Source organism: Pseudorca crassidens, chromosome 2, assembly GCF_039906515.1.
Source record: "Pseudorca crassidens isolate mPseCra1 chromosome 2, mPseCra1.hap1, whole genome shotgun sequence".
Classification (NCBI taxonomy): domain Eukaryota; kingdom Metazoa; phylum Chordata; class Mammalia; order Artiodactyla; family Delphinidae; genus Pseudorca; species Pseudorca crassidens.
In genome coordinates this window covers 32,668,629-32,686,594 of record NC_090297.1, presented here as the reverse complement: position 1 = coordinate 32,686,594, position 17,966 = coordinate 32,668,629, and the positions used below count along the sequence as shown (strand labels likewise).

The 17,966-nt window shown below is 40.4% G+C and overlaps 1 protein-coding gene and 1 long non-coding RNA gene across 2 annotated transcripts; one reads left to right on the top strand and one right to left on the bottom strand.

Annotated features, from left to right (window-relative positions):
- On the bottom strand, nt 1-11,454 carry LOC137218575 (zinc finger protein 684-like). The gene is made up of 5 exons (XM_067725659.1): nt 11,298-11,454; nt 10,646-10,754; nt 6,471-6,615; nt 5,689-5,784; nt 1-1,504 (listed from the first exon to the last, which is right to left on the bottom strand). The coding sequence occupies exons 2-5, from the start codon at nt 10,646-10,648 to the stop codon at nt 579-581; spliced, it is 1,170 nt and encodes a 389-aa protein (XP_067581760.1). The 5' UTR covers nt 10,649-10,754; nt 11,298-11,454; the 3' UTR covers nt 1-578.
- A 76-nt stretch (nt 11,455-11,530) lies between these two features.
- LOC137218579 (uncharacterized) lies at nt 11,531-17,796 on the top strand. The gene is made up of 3 exons (XR_010940759.1): nt 11,531-11,623; nt 15,360-15,475; nt 16,935-17,796. It is a non-coding gene; the product is annotated as an uncharacterized lncRNA (long non-coding RNA).
- The last annotated feature ends 170 nt before the right edge of the window (nt 17,797-17,966 follow it).

The window sequence follows — 17,966 nt, the reverse complement described above, 5'->3', positions numbered from 1 at the left end:
TTCAAGTTTTATTTATACATTTTTTATTGTATCAAAATATACAGAACATAAAATGTACTATCTAAACCATTTTTAAGTGTACAATTCATTGGCATTAAGTACGTTCACAATGTTATGCAACCATCGTTACAACAGATAAAATTTTGTATAATGTGCATAGCATATATTTCAAACCCATGGTTATACAAATTTCTTAAGCAATGCAGACATTTGTATAAATTGTGTAAAAATCATAAATCAGGGGCAGTGTACACATGCAATTATAGTCAGTCTGATGCCTTAATTATTCAATTTTTTCACAACTTCCTCAGTTTTACTGTAAAGTTGTCTGTAGCTCAAAATTTTCTGCAATCTTTTCAATAAAATTAGTAATATCACTTACAGAACATGAATTTCAGAACATGCTTTTCCACATTTATTCAACTGATAGGGTTTTTCTCATGATGAATTCTTTGCTGCTTCAGTAAAAGGCTAATTTTAAGTTTTCCCACATTTACAAAGCTCCCTTGTTTTTATGACTTCTTTGATGGAGAATAAGATGTGTCTTCTAGTTAAAAGATTTCGCACATGTGTTGCATTTATTTTGTTGCTCTGCTGTGAGTTGAGTAATGTTTAAGGAGATGTGATCTCTTGATGAAGGCTTTGCCACATTCAGTGCACCCGTGGGGTTTCTCGCCTGTATGAATTCTCTGATGCATGACCAACACTGATGAGTCTGCAAAGGCTTTGCCACATTCTCTGCATCGGTACGGTTTCTCGCCTGTATGGATTCTGGAGTGTTTATAAAGGGATGAACTGTACCTGAAGCTTTTCCCACACTCCTTACATTCAAATGAGTTCTCGGGTGTGTGTGATTTCACATGCTGAGTAAAGGAAGAGTTCCAGGTGAATGATTTCCCACATTGACCACATTCATAAGGCTTCTCTCCAGTGTGGAGTCTCTGATGGACCACGAGTTGTGCTTTATGCGTAAAAGCTTTCCCACAATCACTGCACACAAAGGGTCTCTCTCCACTATGAATTTTTTGATGAGCTGCAAGGTGTCCCTTACTGTTAAAGGCTTTCCCACAGTCACTGCATTCAAAGGTTATTTTTTTCCTTGTATGCTTTTTTTCATGTCTAATGAGATGAGACTTCTTTTGGAAGGCTTTCCCACATTCACTGCACCCAAAGGTTTTTTTCCTTCTGTGCTTTTTTTCATGTCTAATAAGACACAACTTGTTTTTGAAGGCTTTTCCACATTCCTTGTATTCATGAGAGTTTTCTCTGATATAACTTTTATTATAACTAAGAAAGTATAAGTTAGGTTGCAAACACTTTCCATTTGATTCACATTTATGCTGTTTTTCTCTTGAAGAAATAAAATTTATATTCAGATTACAATTTTGGACTGTCTCATTGGTCAGTGTTTTCTTGAAGGTGAACATACCTTGGTTCAAAAAACTGTCTTTGCTTCCTTCTCCTTCCTGTCCCTCTAGCTCATCATCAAGTAAGCAGATAACTTCTAAAAAGGAGTAAAATGAAACATTCTCAGTTACTCCTTCCAATATCATGTAATAGAAAGAAATTTTTAAAGTCTATGTTTTAGGGCAAGGATGCCTATTCTGACCACTTCTAGTCAACATAGTACTAAAGTCCTAGCTAGACCAATTAGGTAAGAAAAAGAAAAAAAACATCCAAATGGGGAAGGAAGAAGTAAAAGAATCTCTGTTCATTGATGACATGATCTTGTATTCAGAAAACCCTAAAGATTCCATGAAAAAACTGTTAGAACTAATAAATTCACCAAAGTTGTAGGATACAAAATCAACATACAAAAATCAGTTGTCTTTCTATACCCTAAAAGCAAACAATCTGAAAAGGAAATTAAGAAAACAATCCATTTACAATAGCATCAAAAAGAATAAAATAAACTTAACCAAGGAGATGAAAGACCTGTACACTGACAACTACAAAACACTTCTGAAAGAGATTAAAGAAAACACAAATAAATGGAAAGACATTTTCCATTTTCTGTGTTCATGGACTATTGTTAAAATGTCCCAAATGTACCCAAATGTATCTACAGATTCAGTGCAAGCCCAGTGGAATTTTTTGCAGAATTTGAAAAAGCAATTCTAGGGGCCTTCCCTGGTGGTGCAATGGTTAAGAATCATCCTGCCGGGACTTCCCTGGTGGCACAATGGTTAAGAATCCGCCTGCCAACGCAGGGGACATGGGTTCAAACCCTGGTCTGGGAAGATCCCACATGCTGCGGAGCAACTAAGCCTGTGTGCCACAATTACTGAGCCTGCACTCTGGAGCCTGCGAGCCACAACTACTGAGCCCATGTGCCACAACTACTGAAGCCCACGTGCCTAGAGCCCATGCTCTGCAACAAGAGGAGACACCCCAATAAGAAGCCCGCGCACTGCAACGAAGAGTAGCCCCCGCTCGCCACAACTTGAGAAAGCCCGTGCACAGCAATGAAGACCCAATGCAGCCAAAAATCAATAAATAAATAAATTTATATATATATAAAAAAGAAGAATTCACCTGCCAATGCAGGGGACAAGGGTTCGAGCCCTTGTCTGGGCTTGCACAGCAACAAAGACCCAATGCAGCCAAAAATAAATTTAAAAATAAATTAATTAACTAAAAAAAAAAAAAAAAAAAAGAAAGAAAAAGCAATTCTAAAAGTCATATGGAACGATGAAGGACTCCCAAGAGCCAAAACAATCTTGAGAAAGAAAAATGCAGCAGGCCTCACATTTCCTGTCTTGAAACCACATCACAAAGTTACAGTAATCAAAACTGTACTTTATGGTACTGGCATAAAGACAGACATATAGACCAACAGAAAAGAATAGAGATCCCAGAAGTAAGCCCACACATATATGTTCTTCAAGAAGTGTGCCAAGACAACACAATGGGGAAAGAATAGTTTCTTCAACAAATAGTGCTGGGAAAACCAGATACCCACATGTAAAAGAGTGAAATTGGACCCCAATCTTACACGACAAACAAGAATCAACTCAAAATGTATTAAAGACTTAAACATAAGATCTGAAACTATAAAATTCCTAGAAGAAAAGGTAGGGGAAAACTTCAGAATATTGGTGCTCACAATGATTTCTTGGATAGGGAACCAAAAGCACTGACAACAAGAGCAAAAATAGACAAGTGGTACTACAGTAAACTAAAAAGTTTCCATCAAGAAAAGGAAACAATTAATAGAGTGAAAAGGCAACCTACAGAATGGGAAAAATTATTTTAAAAACATATATTGGATAAGTCGTTAATATCCAAAATATATAAGGAACACTTACAACTCAATAGCAAAAAACGGGCAAAGAACTTTAATGGACATTTCTCCAAAGGAGACATACAAATGGTCAACAGGTATATGAAAAGATGCTCAACATCACTAATCATCAGGAAATTGCAATTCAAAACCACAATAAGATATCACCTCACACCTGTTAGGATGTCCATTATTAAAAAAATAATAACAAGTGTTGGCAAGAATGTGGAGAAATTAGAACTCTGGTACACTGTTGGTGTGCATGTAAAATGGTACAGCCACTATGGAAAATGGTATGGAGTTTCCTCAAAATATCAAAAATTGAACCACCATATGATCCAGCAATCCCACTTCTGGGTATTTATCAAAAAAATTGAAAACAGGATTTCTTTGAGATATTAGCACTCCTGTGCTCACTGCAGCATTATTTGCAATAGCCAAGAGTTGGAAACAATCTAAATGTCCACTGACAGATGAATGGATAAAGGAAATATGGTATATACATACTTTAAAAAAGAAGGAAATCCTTCATATGATACAACATGGATGAACCTCAAGGACATTAGGCTAAGTGAAATCAGCTAGTCACAGAAGGACAAAAACTGCATGATAGCACTTACATAAGGTATTTAAAATAGTCAAACCTATATAAGCAGAAAGTAGAGTAGTGGTTGCCAGGGGCAGGGAGGAGTGGGAAATGGCGAGTTGTTCAATGGGTTTAGAATTTCAGTCCTGCAAGATGAGGAAGTTCTAGAGATCCCCTGTACACCAATGTGCATACAGTTAACCATATTGTACTATACACTTAAAAGTTTGCCAATGAGGGTAAGTTTCATATTATGCATTTTTTTCTACCACACACATGCAAGAAGTCTCTGGTTTCAGGTCTAGTCTCCCATTCTGGACTACAAAACGAAAAAGAGATCTGTATTTGTCCTGCCCTGGGCATTAAGAAGAAACTGCTGAAATGGAGGCTTCTGGAAAACAATAATGAGATCAAGTAGCTTTTTCTATTTATAAATATGACTTTCCATTCTGTGAAAAATGGTAAAACAGGTACAAAGTAATGTTATAACAGTGACAAAGAAAGTTAAAAAGGGCTCTTAACAAGGATGCAGAGTAGCTCTGAGAATGGGGAGAGCCATTTCAGAGGAATGAATGAGGAGGGTAACCAGGGGAACAAGGAGATAAAGGCATTCTGAGAAATGAGAAGAGCTAGACTGGGTTGGGGAAATTTGACCAAGTCAAAATCTACAACATCTAAGAATTAAGTTATCCTGTTAGGATGCTCCCGAGTCTCCTTCACACACTTCTCCTTCTCCTTCCTCATCCTGCACACAACCACCAAAGAACTGTCAAGCCATTAACTCCCTTTTACCTATAGGCACTTTCCTATATCCTCTCTAGCCACCCAAGCCACAGTTGAGGACTATTTGTAGAAAGTTCTCCAACTCCACTTCTAGCTAGGATTCATTCTCCAATGCCTACACATACCCAGGAACACAGAGGCTCAGCAGAACGTTGAAAAGAGACCAGATGTCAATTCTTTTGCTTCTATCATCAGTTATTTCTACTACTCGATAAGAATTTTTCCTGATAAATAATCCTATTTTTTTTATAACCTCTTTCAACCTTCCAGATGTACTAGCCTCCAAAACTCTGCTTTGCCCCTGACACCACACTCTTTAACTCAAATTTCACATTTTGGTTTCCACACATACAGATTCCATTATTTCTGGGGATCTGAACCATAAGACTGCTAGGCTTTACCAACTTTTGCCTTTATATACTGTGTGGTTAAGAAAGTTAACTCTGACTACTGTTACCATGGTGCCACACCGTGTCCAAAACAACATAATCACTGCTCAAAACCCTACAAATGCTAAGTCCACTGATATAATAATGTTAGGGAAAATGGAGGAGAAGGCAATTCTTCACTGTTTCTGAGATTGCCTTCCATCAAGGGAGAACCTTATTAGTGTAACAATTGGACTCTTACCTCATTCCTTATTTCTCAAATAAACACAATCTGATTACATTATTAGAAACAGATGTATGGAAAGATCTGCCACCATGTTGAGGAGGGAAGAAGAATGAGGATTCTAGGGACTGAGAGAACCAACAAGCACCTCGATGGAACAGGCAGCGCGAGGAGCCAGAGCGGAGAGGAAGGACATCCTCCCACACAAGAGCTGAGAAACAGAAAGAGCGGCCACGTGGAAGAGTGGAAGTGAAGGTGTCACCTGGGGATCTGAGGATGTTGTGTCAGGTGTACCCAGTCACTTTCAAAGGTGTGTGGTTTTAAGACGTGCTTCCTGAAAAGTATTTCAGAGGTGCCTGTCCCTCACTCACCAACTGGGATCTCAGTTCCAGAGACTCCCATCTACCTGCTTTCTCTGACTCACCTGGAGAGCGCCAACGTGGGTTCTCTCCCTCCACCATCCATGGCTCTTGTCCTTGCTCCACCTTGAAGATCACTTTTGTTTTGGTGACTGGACACCCTGTTCATGGGAAACAACACAGAACTGGGGACAAAGTGCTAGGAACAAACGACTACCTCACAATTTGGGTTTGCCTCCTGGAGTCTTAGGGCCTGTGAAGATAACATGCTTTAGAACAGAAAAGACCCTTCTTCATTTGGGAGGCAGAAACATTAAACATACTACCTGATCCCCAAAGGGGATTATGAATCTTTGACCGGACTAAGCTGATGGCGCAGTGGTTAAGAATCCGCCTGCCAATGCAGGGGACAAGGGTTCGAGCCCCAGTCCGGGAAGATCCCACATGCCGAGAAGCAATGAGGCCCGTGCACCACAACTACCAAGCCTGCTCTCTAGAGCTCGCAGCCGTAACTACTGAGCCCATGTGCCACAACTACTGAAGCCCACGCGCCTAGAGTCCGTGCTCCGCAACAAGAGAAGCCACCACAATGAGAAGCCCATGCACCACAACGAAGAGAAGCCCCTGCTCGCCACACTAGAGAAATGGAAAGCCCGCACGCAGCAAAGAAGACCCAACACGGCCATAAATAGACAAACAGAAATAGCAAAAACAAAGAAAAAGATTCTTTGACCACTAAAATTCAGGGTCAAACTTACTAATGCTTCAGAATGTTCACAGGTTTCTCAAGTCTTAAAGGAAGGGTACTATTAGTATATCCTGAGTTACACAGGGAAGTTGTCCTTACCCACTGAGATGAGGTTTCTAAAGTTCTCCAGCAACACATCCCAATACAGCTTCCTCTGAGAATATCCCAGCAGCTGCCACTCCTCCAGGGTGAAGTCCACGGCCACATCCTGGAATGTCACTGATCCCTGTAATAGTACATTCATCTTCGACCTGAAGTGAGCACCACTGGGGCACGTGGAGGAGATTCTGACCAATTCCTCTAATTATGTTCATATGTTCAGAGTTTGCAGTAAGTTACCTAGAATAACTAAAAACTATGTACTTGATTTAGAATTAAAATTTGTGATAGAAGAAAATCATATTAAAACTGTCCCACTGGGCTTCCCTGGTGGCGCAGTGGTTGAGAGTCCGCCTGCCGATGCAGGGGACACAGGTTCGTGCCCCGGTCTGGGAAGATCCCGCGTGCCGCAGAGCAGCTGGGCCTGTGAGCCATGGCCGCTGAGCCTGCGCGTCCGGAGCCTGTGCTCCGCAACGGGAGAGGCCACAAGAGTGAGAGGCCCGCGTACCGCAAAAAAAAAAAAAAAACTGTCCCACTATATACATATACACACATACGTATATATACATACGTATACGTACATATATATGGAGAGAGGGAGAGGAAGAGAAGGAATAAGATAATACTAAGTTCACTGAGCATTGTCTTGGCCTCATGTATTCTGCTTATACAAAGGGACACTGAAAAACAGTCATATGAAAACGGCTACTCATTTATGATAAATCATCAAATTTTTTTCTTTCACGATAAGTTCCAAGAAAATCTTTATCTATGGAATTGTTATACCTTATTCTCTAGGTCATGGCCAATAACTTCACTGATTGGGTATCCTGTTTTTATGAGTGCCAAGATTAAGCATAAATTTGCATCTCAACATTACAAAGTATGTGCAGACCCTATGGCCTCTATATCAATTTTCTAATTTTTCTTCAATTTAAATTTCAATCTATATTTTTCCCATTTATATTCTTACCTATTAATACTTTTCCACTTTAATATATGGAGCTTTACAAGTCACTTCAAATTCACCAGAAAGCAAAGTGGAATTTGAATGAATAAATGGATGGATAGACGTATGGATGGATGGATATCTTGCCTGGAAGTTGGTCGCTTTCTGTGGCTCATGAGAAAGGACACCGATCTACGAAAACAAGACAGGGGGAGTCCCCTGCCTTTCCAGCCTATAAATAAGTACCTATGTGCCAGCTACAAAAAAGGCTACTGGGGGAAGAATGACCTGTCAAACAAGCAGGGAAGTCCATGTTATATAGAAAGACCAACTTGTCCACTTTTAATCCTGATATGATCACAGGAAACTTGGATAAGGATGGTCTCTCTTGGGTAGATGTATACATTTCTGCCCATTGATCTATTACAATTTATTGTTAATTTCTGATCTAGTGATTTCTTTTCTCCCAGAAACTTATCCCAAAGAAATAAAAATTGATGGATATGAAGATTAAAAGCCTGAGTTCTAGAGCCAGGCAACCGAGTTCAAATTCAGCTACTCCACTTACTAGCAGCAATGACCCTCAGAAAGTCACTTAACTACTCTATACCTCAGTTTTCTTATCCGCAAAATGCTGATGATAATAGTACACGCATCATAGGATTTTTATGAGGATTAAATAAGTGAATACATGGAAACCACTCAGAACAATATGTGGTAAGCACTCAATAAGACTGTGACTATTTTTAAAAATAAAAAAGGGGAGAAAGGGAGAGATGAAAAATGTTTTTATATCATTGCTTATAATACGAAAACACAGACAATAGCTTAAATGTCCATTAACAGTATTGATTAAAAAAAAAGATGCTGTAGAAAGATATTGCTTTGGAAAGAGGTTCCATTTATATTTGTAGGTGAAAAAAGTACGTTAAAATATATAACATGGGGGCTTCCCTGGTGGCGCAGTGGTTGAGAGTCCGCCTGCCAATGCAGGGGACACGGGTTCGTGCCCCGGTCCGGGAAGATCCCACATGCCGCAGAGCAGCTGGGCCCGTGAGCCATGGCCGCTGAGCCTGCATGTCTGGAGCCTGTGCTCCGCAATGGGAGAGGCCACAACAGTGAGAGGCCTGCGTATCGCAAAAAAAAAAAAAAAAAAAAAAAAAAAATATATATATATATAACATGATCCTCCCCTCCCCTTTTAAAAGAATATGTATGCAGATACAGAGACACACAAGCTTGGTGGTCTCTGCAAATAAATAATAGCTATTTACCAAAATGTAAATAATTGTTATTTAGGGTTGTAAAGACAGCAGAATCATATGTAACTTCTATTTTATTTTTTTACATATTTGTACTTTCTAAGTGTTTACACTGTATTATTTTTTCAAATACATACATATACACATACATGTAAATATATACAGTTTAAAAATATACATGTAAAATTTAAACAAAGGTCTATAATGCCCTACAACATCTTGGTTCCACCTCTTCTAACCTCATCTGCTTCAATCCTTCAAGCACCCTCCTATAGTCACTCTGATCAGACATTCAGCTTTCTTGCTCTTCCTCCAAAATACCAAGGATGATTACTCAGGATTTCTGCACATCTCTTCTGCCTGGGCTGTTCTCCCACAGGGAAAAATCGAGATACTGCACAGCTCACTCTCTAAATTCCTTCAGGTCTCTGCTTACAGGTCACTTAGCAGTGAGGCTTTTCTTGACAACCTCAGATAAAAGAGCTTCCTTGCTCATGGTCACCACCACTCTGTACACCCTTACTCTGTCTTTTTCTCCATTGCACCTACTATCAAATGACAGATTGTGTATCTGTTTGATTTTTGTTTCTCTACCTCCATGAAAAACATAGATTCTATTTTGCTCACTGTGGAGCACCAAGTAGCAGAATGGTGTTTGGTCCACAACAGACACTCAGCAAACATTTGCTGAATGACTCAAACTCCTTGTTACATGTTTTCAAAAGAAACTTATTAAGCAACTTTGGCCCAGCTGAACTGTGATGCAGAGGACTTCCCTGGCAGGCGAGTGGTTAAGACTCCACACTTCCACTTCAGGGGGCACCCGTTCAATCCCTGGGCAGGGAACTAAGATCCTGCATGCCGCTGCGGTGCGGCAAAACTTTTAAAAATTTTTATTATTTTTATTTTTGGCTGCACTAGGTCTTTGTTGCTGCCCGTGGGCTTTCTCTAGTTGTGGCAAGTGGGGGCTACTCTTCATTGCAGTGCACGGGCTTCTCATTGCGGTGGCTTTTCTTGTTGCAGAGCACGGGCTCTAGGCACGCAGGCTTCAGTAGTTGTGGCACAGGGACTCAGTAGTTGTGGCACACGGGTTTAGTTGCTCCGCGGCATGTGGGATCTTCCCGGACCAGGGCTCGAACCCGTGTACCCTGTATTGGCAGGCGGATTCTTAACCACTGCACCACCAGGTAAGACCCGTGGCAAAACTTCTGAACTGTGATGCAGGAAAAAGAACAGTCTGGGAATTGAAGACTGGATTTCAGGCCTGACTCAGCCATTAACAAGCTGTGGGACTCTAGCACTCAATTGCCATCTCCTTTAAATGAAGAAGCAGAACCAGAAGACTCCGAAGTCCTTCTAGCATCTTGAGGCTGTCATTACTCTGTAAACTAGTTCTGCATTTACGTAAGGGGAGAAAGGGAATCAGCATAACCCCAAAGGGCAAATATGACAACTAAAATAGTTAAGGAGCCAGCTTAATTGTGAAGGAAGCAATGAGGAAGGAAACGCACTGGTGTGAATGTGTGTTTGTGAGAACCTGAGAGAGAGAGAAAGAGAGAGGGGGACTGAATAAATGTGTTTAGGAAAGCAGCAGAATTTCTTCTGTAGTAGCTCTTGATTCTTCTTTCCCTTGACCATACCCTCATTCTCCTCCTGTGAGTTTCATTTTCCTGTGGAGCCTGACCACATAAAGCCATACTTCATTTTCTGTAATTCTCACCTCTTTCCTCAAACATTTGGGACAACACCTCCATAAACACAGTCCTTGATGGTACTTACATGTAATGCCATGAGTCAAGCCCTACTCTCACTAGATAGTAGAGACAGAAGTTGATTCTTGTCTCAACTGAAATGGGGTAAAAATGTCACAGGTCAGGAGAGCCTCTTCCCGGGGTTAATCTGATGGAGAAGCAACACTCCTTCAACAGGAACCTTCACGTTGGGCCGCGATTCTTTAAACTCACCATCCTGTGGCCCTAGGTTGGCTTTTTGTAGATTTTAACCAGGGCCGCTGGAAACTGAAACAGGCAGGAATACGCAAGAGGGACCCTCAGGTTCAATTACACAGTCTTCCTGCAGAGACACCAAGAGTTCTCTCAATAACAATGATCACAAGTTGAAGTTCATTTAGCATTCACTCCTCAAGAAGAATACAAACTAACTCTTTGTTTTAGGCAAAGTACTATGTTGCAAAAATAATGAAATTTGGGTAAAATGGCACTGAGTTTGAATACTCGCTCCTCCACTAACTAGCTGTGTGATTTGAAGCAGCTTCATACCTCCCTGTAAAACGATGAGTACACTTACAAAGTCATCGTGATAAACAAATGCCAATACTTTAAAATAATGTGCTTAACAGTGTCTGGCACTGGCTGTATTGATTCTCTTCCCCGCCGCTTTGAAGGGGTTTACTGCCTTCGGCGAGTCAAAAATCTTGTGGAATGAGATGAGTTACGGTTCAACGCACAGGCGGGGGCTCCCTACGCGGGCCGCACTACCTACAGCACAGCAACGCAGATTGGCCCGCCACGCCCCAGCCAGACCTGAGCAGAAAGGAGCCCAGCCCTTACTCGGCTTCCTCTGAGCCAAATGACCCCGCGCATAGGAGTTACCTACAATTTTGCTTTCTTCACATGAACTGAGAAGCCGGTCTCTGCTCTCCACCTGTCCCTCAAGCCCTTCTAGCTCACCCGCCGCTCAGTACTGAAACACATGGAGGATCGAAAACACTTCCTGAGGTCCCCACTGCGCGTGTGCGGAAGTAGCGACCCACCCAGACCCTCCCCCCAGGGTTCTCTGAGGAAATCCACCAGAGACTACATTTCCCATAAGGCTCCTGGAGTTTATGTCCGTAAGGCCTCAGGGACTTCCTCTTCATCTAGCGGAGATTTCTAGTTTGATGTAGTTTGGGCTTCATGGAGAATCATATTGAAAGGAAAAGTGTACGTAATTTTTACTGATTAATATAAACGTGACATATAGAAAACATATGCCATATAGACGTGGTAAATAGAAAACAGTAATTTATTTAAAGGAAGAGTTTCTTCTTTCATTTTATTTTTAAAAAGAATTAAACTTAGTAACACTGTAATAACATATCATCTGTAAATAGTTTTAAAATCTAAACTATGTAAATTAATATATTAGATCCCTGTTAAAAAGGTTTTTAGTTTCAGACAGCTTAGTTATGAGTATATTTCAAAGCTTTATTACAATCTAGCTGTAAGGGAACAGCAAGACGGCAATTTCAAGTTTCACTCAGGGAAAAGAGTTTATATAGGAAAAGAGAAGGGTTACATAATCGTTGGCGAGCTATAAAAATGAGAGTGTATCTAACAGGCATCAGGTTGGGTGGATAACTAGTTTCTATAACAAGTCTTAATTCCATTAAAGTCATTTAGAAATTGCTTATCAGGAATGATCATTTTTTCCCAGAAGGAAGTAATGAATTATAGTATGCAAAAAAAAAAAAAACCCTTTCCCCAGACGAGGTTTGGGACAATTTCTCTTCTATAGGTTTCTTCAGACCTCTCTCCTCCACCCCTCAGCTCTCTCTCTCTCTCTCTCTTTTTAAAAAATTATTTATTAATTTATTTATGGCTGCATAGGGTCTTAGTTGCGGCACATGCGATCTTTCGTTGCGGCATTCGGGCTTCTCTCTAGTTGTGGCCCACAGGCTCAGTAGTTGTGGCACATGGGCTTAGTGGCCCTGTGGCATGTGGGATCTTAGTTCCCTGACCAGGGATCGAACTCACGTCCCCTGCATTGGAAGGCAGATTTTTAACCACTGGACCACCAGAAAAGTCCCTTTTTTTTTCTTTTTTTTTTTTAATGTGTATATACTGTCAGGCCTTATCGTAAGCATATATCTAATATTCATTCAACAAAAACATGTTGCCTGAGTTCCTGTTATATACCAGACATTGATCTGGGTATGGAGTAGTGAGCAAAACAGACAAAAATGCCTGCCTTGTGGACCTAATGTTCTATTTTATTAGATATTGATAAATGCTATGGAGAAAAATAGTGCAATGAAAGGGGATAGGCAGCAGTGGAGGGCTGCAGTTTTAAACAGAGTAGTCCAGGAAGGCCCCTCTTAGGAGATATTTGAGCAAAGACCTGAAGGAAATGAAGTTGCAAACTCATGCCAGATGAAAAAGGGTTTTAGGTAGAGAAAACAGCAAGAGCAAAGACCTGAAGCAGAAAGTGCCAAACACATTTAAGGAACAGCAAGGAGGGCCATGTACCTGGAGAAGGGAGAATAATAAAGAGGTAAGGAGGGGTGAGGGCCCAGACTGTGGAGGGACTTGTAATCAATGTAAGGACTTTAGCTTTTCCTCTGAGTGAAAATAGAGGCTTCTGGAGAATTTTGAGCAGAGGAGTGGCATGGTCTGACTCAAGTTTTAATATGATCACTCTGGCTGCTGTGTGGAGAATAAACTGGAGGAAAGCCAGGGTACAACCAGTTAGGAGGTCATTAGAATAATCAAGAAGTGAGATGATGGTGGATCAGACCAAGTAGTAGCAGAAGAGCTAGTGAGAAGTAGTTGCATTCAAGGTCTAGTTTGAAGGCAGACTCAATATTGATTTACTGTAGATCATATATAAGTTATGAGAGAAAAAGGAAACTCAAGGATGATTCCCACGTTCCAGATGTGAGCAAGTGAAAGGACGGAATTGCCATCAGATGAGATGGAGAAGGCTGCAAGAGGAGCATATCTAGGGAGAAGGAGAGAGAGCAGGACCTGTTTTGAACGTGTTTAGTTTGAGATGCCGATTAGAGAAAACCAGGTGGTGAAGTTGGACAAATACGCTTGAATTCAGGAGAGATGTCTATAAGAAATACATTTGGGAGATATCATTATATAGATAGACTTTGAAACCATCAGACAAATGGGGCTACCAATGAAGAGCATATAGAGAGAGAAGAGAAGAGGTCTGAGGATAGAGCCCTGGGATATTCCCAAGTTGAGAGTTTGTAGAGATGAGAAGGACTCAGCAGGGAGACTGAGAAGGAAAAATCAGTGAAGCAGGAGGAGAACCAGGAGAATGTGGCTGCTGTAAGCAACGTGGAAATAAATGCTTCACAGAGAACCGAGAGCTACATCGCGTCCTAAGCTGTTAATAATTAAGGCCGACGACTTGGTCATTGGATACAGCAAGTAGAATTTTATCGGTGACCTTTACCAGAACAGTTTCAGCAGAGTGGTGTAGGGGAAAGCCTATTTGGAATGAGTTTAAGAGAACATGACCTGAAAAGTCTAGATTGGGGAAATTTCAGTGAGACAGAGATGGTTTCTGTGGAAAAAAAAAAAAATTCAAGAAGGAAAAGCAAAAGATGGAAGGGGAATGGGTAGATTAACAGAGTGCTAAAACTAGCACTTTGGTGAAAGTTTGATGAGGAACAGGATATTATTTCCCCTGAAAATTACTTAATTACCATTTTTCCCTTTGTAATTAAGTAATTAATTAAGGGAAAAATGGTAATTTTACAATGTAGAAATGTGGTGGATGCCACCCTAACCAAGTAATTAAAGTTAAAGTGACCAGTAATGGGAATTCCCTGGTGGCGCAGTGGTTAAGAATCCACCTGCCAATGCAGGGGACACGGGTTTGAGCCCTGGTCCGGGAAGATGCCACGAAGCAACTAAGCCTGTGGGCCACAACTACTGAGCCTGTGCTCTAGAGCCCGTGAGCCACAACCACTGAGCCCGCATACCACAACTACTGAAGCCTGTGCACCTAGAGCCTGTGCTCCTCAACAAGAGGAGCCACCACGATGAGAGGCCTGTGCACCGCAATGAAGAGTAGCCCCTGTTCTCCACAACTAGAGAAAGCCTGCGTGCAACAGCGAAGACCCACCTCAGCCAAATAAGTAAATAAATAAATAAAATTTTAAAATAAAATTTAAAAAAAGTAAGATCACCAGTAATAAGTTTGACATTGTGCCTCCTGACATGAAATACTAAGAATATCACTTACATGATATACTTGCCCAAATGCATAACTTGAATCTAATCATGAGGAATCATCAGACCAACCAAAACTGAGGGGCACTCTACAAAATAACTGGCCTGTACTCTCCAAAAATATCAATGTCATGAAAGACGTTGAAAGGCTGAGGAATTGTTCCAGATTAAAGGAGTCTGAAGACATATGACAACTAAATACAATGGGTAATCCTGGTTTGGATCCTGGAGCAGAAAAAAAAAATTAAGAAAAACATTATTGGTTTAAATGCAATGTGGTATCTTGGATTGGATCCTAGATCAGAAAAAGGACATTTATTGAAAAACTAGTGAAATATGAATAAAATCTGGAATTTAGTTAATTGTGATAAACTGGTGTTGGCTTCTTAGTTGTGCTCTGGTAATAAAAGTTGTTAACTTTAGGGGCAATAGGTGAAGGATATATGGGAACTCTCGGTACTAGATTTGAAACTTTTCTGTAAACCTAAAATTATTCCAAAATTAAAAATTTCTTTAAAAAAGAACAGTATTGAGACAATTGGGGAATTTTATGGATGATAGATTATAGTATTATACCAGTGGTAAATTTTTTTTTTATTTTGATCATTGAACTGTGATCATATAACAGAATGTCCATGTTCAAAGGGGTGAAATGTTACTGGACATCTTCTCAGCCTCACTTCTTCCTTTTTTTTTTTTCTGCCCACAGCATGCAGCTTGCAGGATCTCAGTTCTCCAACCAGGGATTGAACCCAGGCCACTGCAGTGAAAGCCCAGAATCCTAACCACTAGGCACCAGGGAACTTCCTCTTCTTCCTTCTTTTGGTAACAGTCCCTATTTTTCTTTTGGGGGACTACTCTGCTCCTATTACATGAGATCTTGGTGGTAATGTAAATCAAGGTTTTCTGTGGTATCAATCTGTCTTTTCAGTGGTATGCACTAGCTCACTGGAAATAATACGCTTTTAGTTTTGCAAAGGAAATTACTAAAAGACTAAAGTGCTTCTAAAAAAATAAGAGACCATTGTTTCTTCCTCATCATAGGTGAGTTTAACACATTTGCAATTAATATTATTATTGATATGCTTTTATTTATTTCTACTTTTTTTTTTTGCTTTCTATTTATTATATCGTTTTCTGCAACTTTCACCTTTCCTGCTCTGTTGGATTTATGAAGTTTTCATTATTGCCCTCTTCAGATTTTTAAGTTACACATTATATTTCTAAGCTTTTCTAGTTACCCTTACTTTTTTTACACCTTTATAAAGCCTAACTCTCTTTTTCCAGAACTCAAGGACTCCTAAACTTAGATCTGCCTTTCTCACTTTTTCTGTTTTCTTCTTTTCATTATACTTTTTGTATTTCATTCTTAAAAATTAGCATATATGATATAATCAGAAAAAAATGAAGTTTCATTGGGGGAGAAAACGCCCTATCTTCCATCTGTGTATAAATAAAAGAGAAAGAAGGTATTTTTCAGTGATCTTTTTATAAAGTAAAAAAGGAAAGAAAATCTCAAGGTATGACAGACTCAGAGGTGGGAAAAATCGAGGGAGTTCTCATTTAGATTGTGTATGGCTGTTTCAGCCACAGAATACAGACTAGGGAGTTCTGGGAATCTGAGATGTTTGGATGGAACTAAGCATAGTTTTGGTTTTCTTCTTGCCAAAATCTCGTATGGCCTAAGCCAATGAGCTCAGTGACAAAAACTCTCAAGGTGGCAGTTTATATTTGTCCAGTAAGGAAGTATATATATATATATATATATATATATATATATATATATATATATATATATATATATATATATATATATATATATATATTTTTTAAATTTTTGGCTGCATTGGGTCTTTGTTCCTGAGCGTGGGCTTTCTCTAGTTGCAGCAAGTGGAGGTTATTCTTCGTTGTGAACAGGCTTCTCATTGCGGTGGCTTCTCTTGCTGCAGAGCACAGGCTCTAGGCGCGTGGGCTTCAGTAGTTGTGGCACATGGGCTCAGTAATTGTGGCTTGTGGGCTCTAGAGCGCAGGTTCGGCAGTTATGGTGCATGGGCTTAGTTGCTACGTGGCATGTGGGATCTTCCTGGACCAGGGCTTGAACCCGTGTCCCCTGCATTGGCAGGTGGATTCTTAACCACTGCGCCACCAGGGAAGCCCAAGGAAGTATATTTTAACTTGCTCTACTGTATTCCTTCTTCCACTTAAGGGAGTGAATTAATTTATGGAACCTAGATAACATACTTCCTGACATATTACAATTAAAATTCCCTTGTTTTATTCGCAGACCATCTCACACCTCTTGCCACCTCGACCTACACAGCTGCTCTTCCAAGGGGACCTCACATAATGCCGACAACAGTAGAGCTCCCTACTGCCTCCTAATATGTGTCCTCTTCCTGTAGCCTTACATAGTTTTGAGTTTCTCAGATGAGAAGCATGGGCATGGGAAGGGGAGATAGGATGGCAATGGAAAGCACTGAGTAGGGTAAAACAAGGATTTCATGTAGGAAATGAGAGAAAACTGTTGGGCTGCAAAAAAAAAGGCAAGTCCCGTGACTATACATACCTAAAGAATTCCCTGTGTGGCTGACAAATGGATTCTGAAGACAATTCCAAAAGAAAGAAGGTAACAGAAATTTTTGAAACTGCAAGAGTGTAACTAGTATGCCACCTCCTAAAACAACTGGGAAAGTGTTAAAGAAAAAAGGTATTCAGTGACATTTGTTAAAGATGACAAATGACAAGACAGACTTTACTCAGAACCAGTGTGATAGGTATAGGGACCACTGCCATGGGATTTTAGTTGGGGAGAGACTGCGCTCAACTCTGAATACACCATACACAAGTAGGAATTTATAGCTAAGGAGTAGGGTAGGGGGTCAGTGGTGGAAAATTACTAAGAGAAAACGGGTAAGGAGGGTTCTGGCTGAATCCGCCTAACAGGATTCCTGCTGAAGACAGGCCAGGGTGATCAGACATCACCTGAAGGATGATGGAGGATGAGGAACCTGATCAGATATTGAGGGTGGAGGGTTCTGGTTAAAATGACTTAGCAGGGTTCTTGCTAAAACTAGATTTTACAAGTAAGTGTGCAAGTGGGCCTCGGAAAGATTCAGGAGCCTGACTAAGGTTTGGTTAAGCAACAAAGTCAGTAAATAATTTAGATCCTTAAGTGCTAGTATGCTTGTTCAAAAAAAAGCACTGTCATTCATTTATAATCATTACTCAGCATTACTCTTCAAAAAATGGACAATGAGGGCTTCCCTGGTGGCACAATGGTTGGGAGTCCGCCTGCCGATGCAGGGGATGCGGGTTC

Excerpts from the sequence above, each read along its gene's own strand:
- LOC137218575 (XM_067725659.1), bottom strand. Across the intron at positions 5,785-6,470 it reads TAGAAACCTCATCTCAGTGG|GGTGTCCAGTCACCAAAACA; the intron begins GTAAGGACAACT and ends TCCCATGAACAG. Across the intron at positions 1,505-5,688 it reads CCCACGTTGGCGCTCTCCAG|AAGTTATCTGCTTACTTGAT; the intron begins GTGAGTCAGAGA and ends ACTCCTTTTTAG.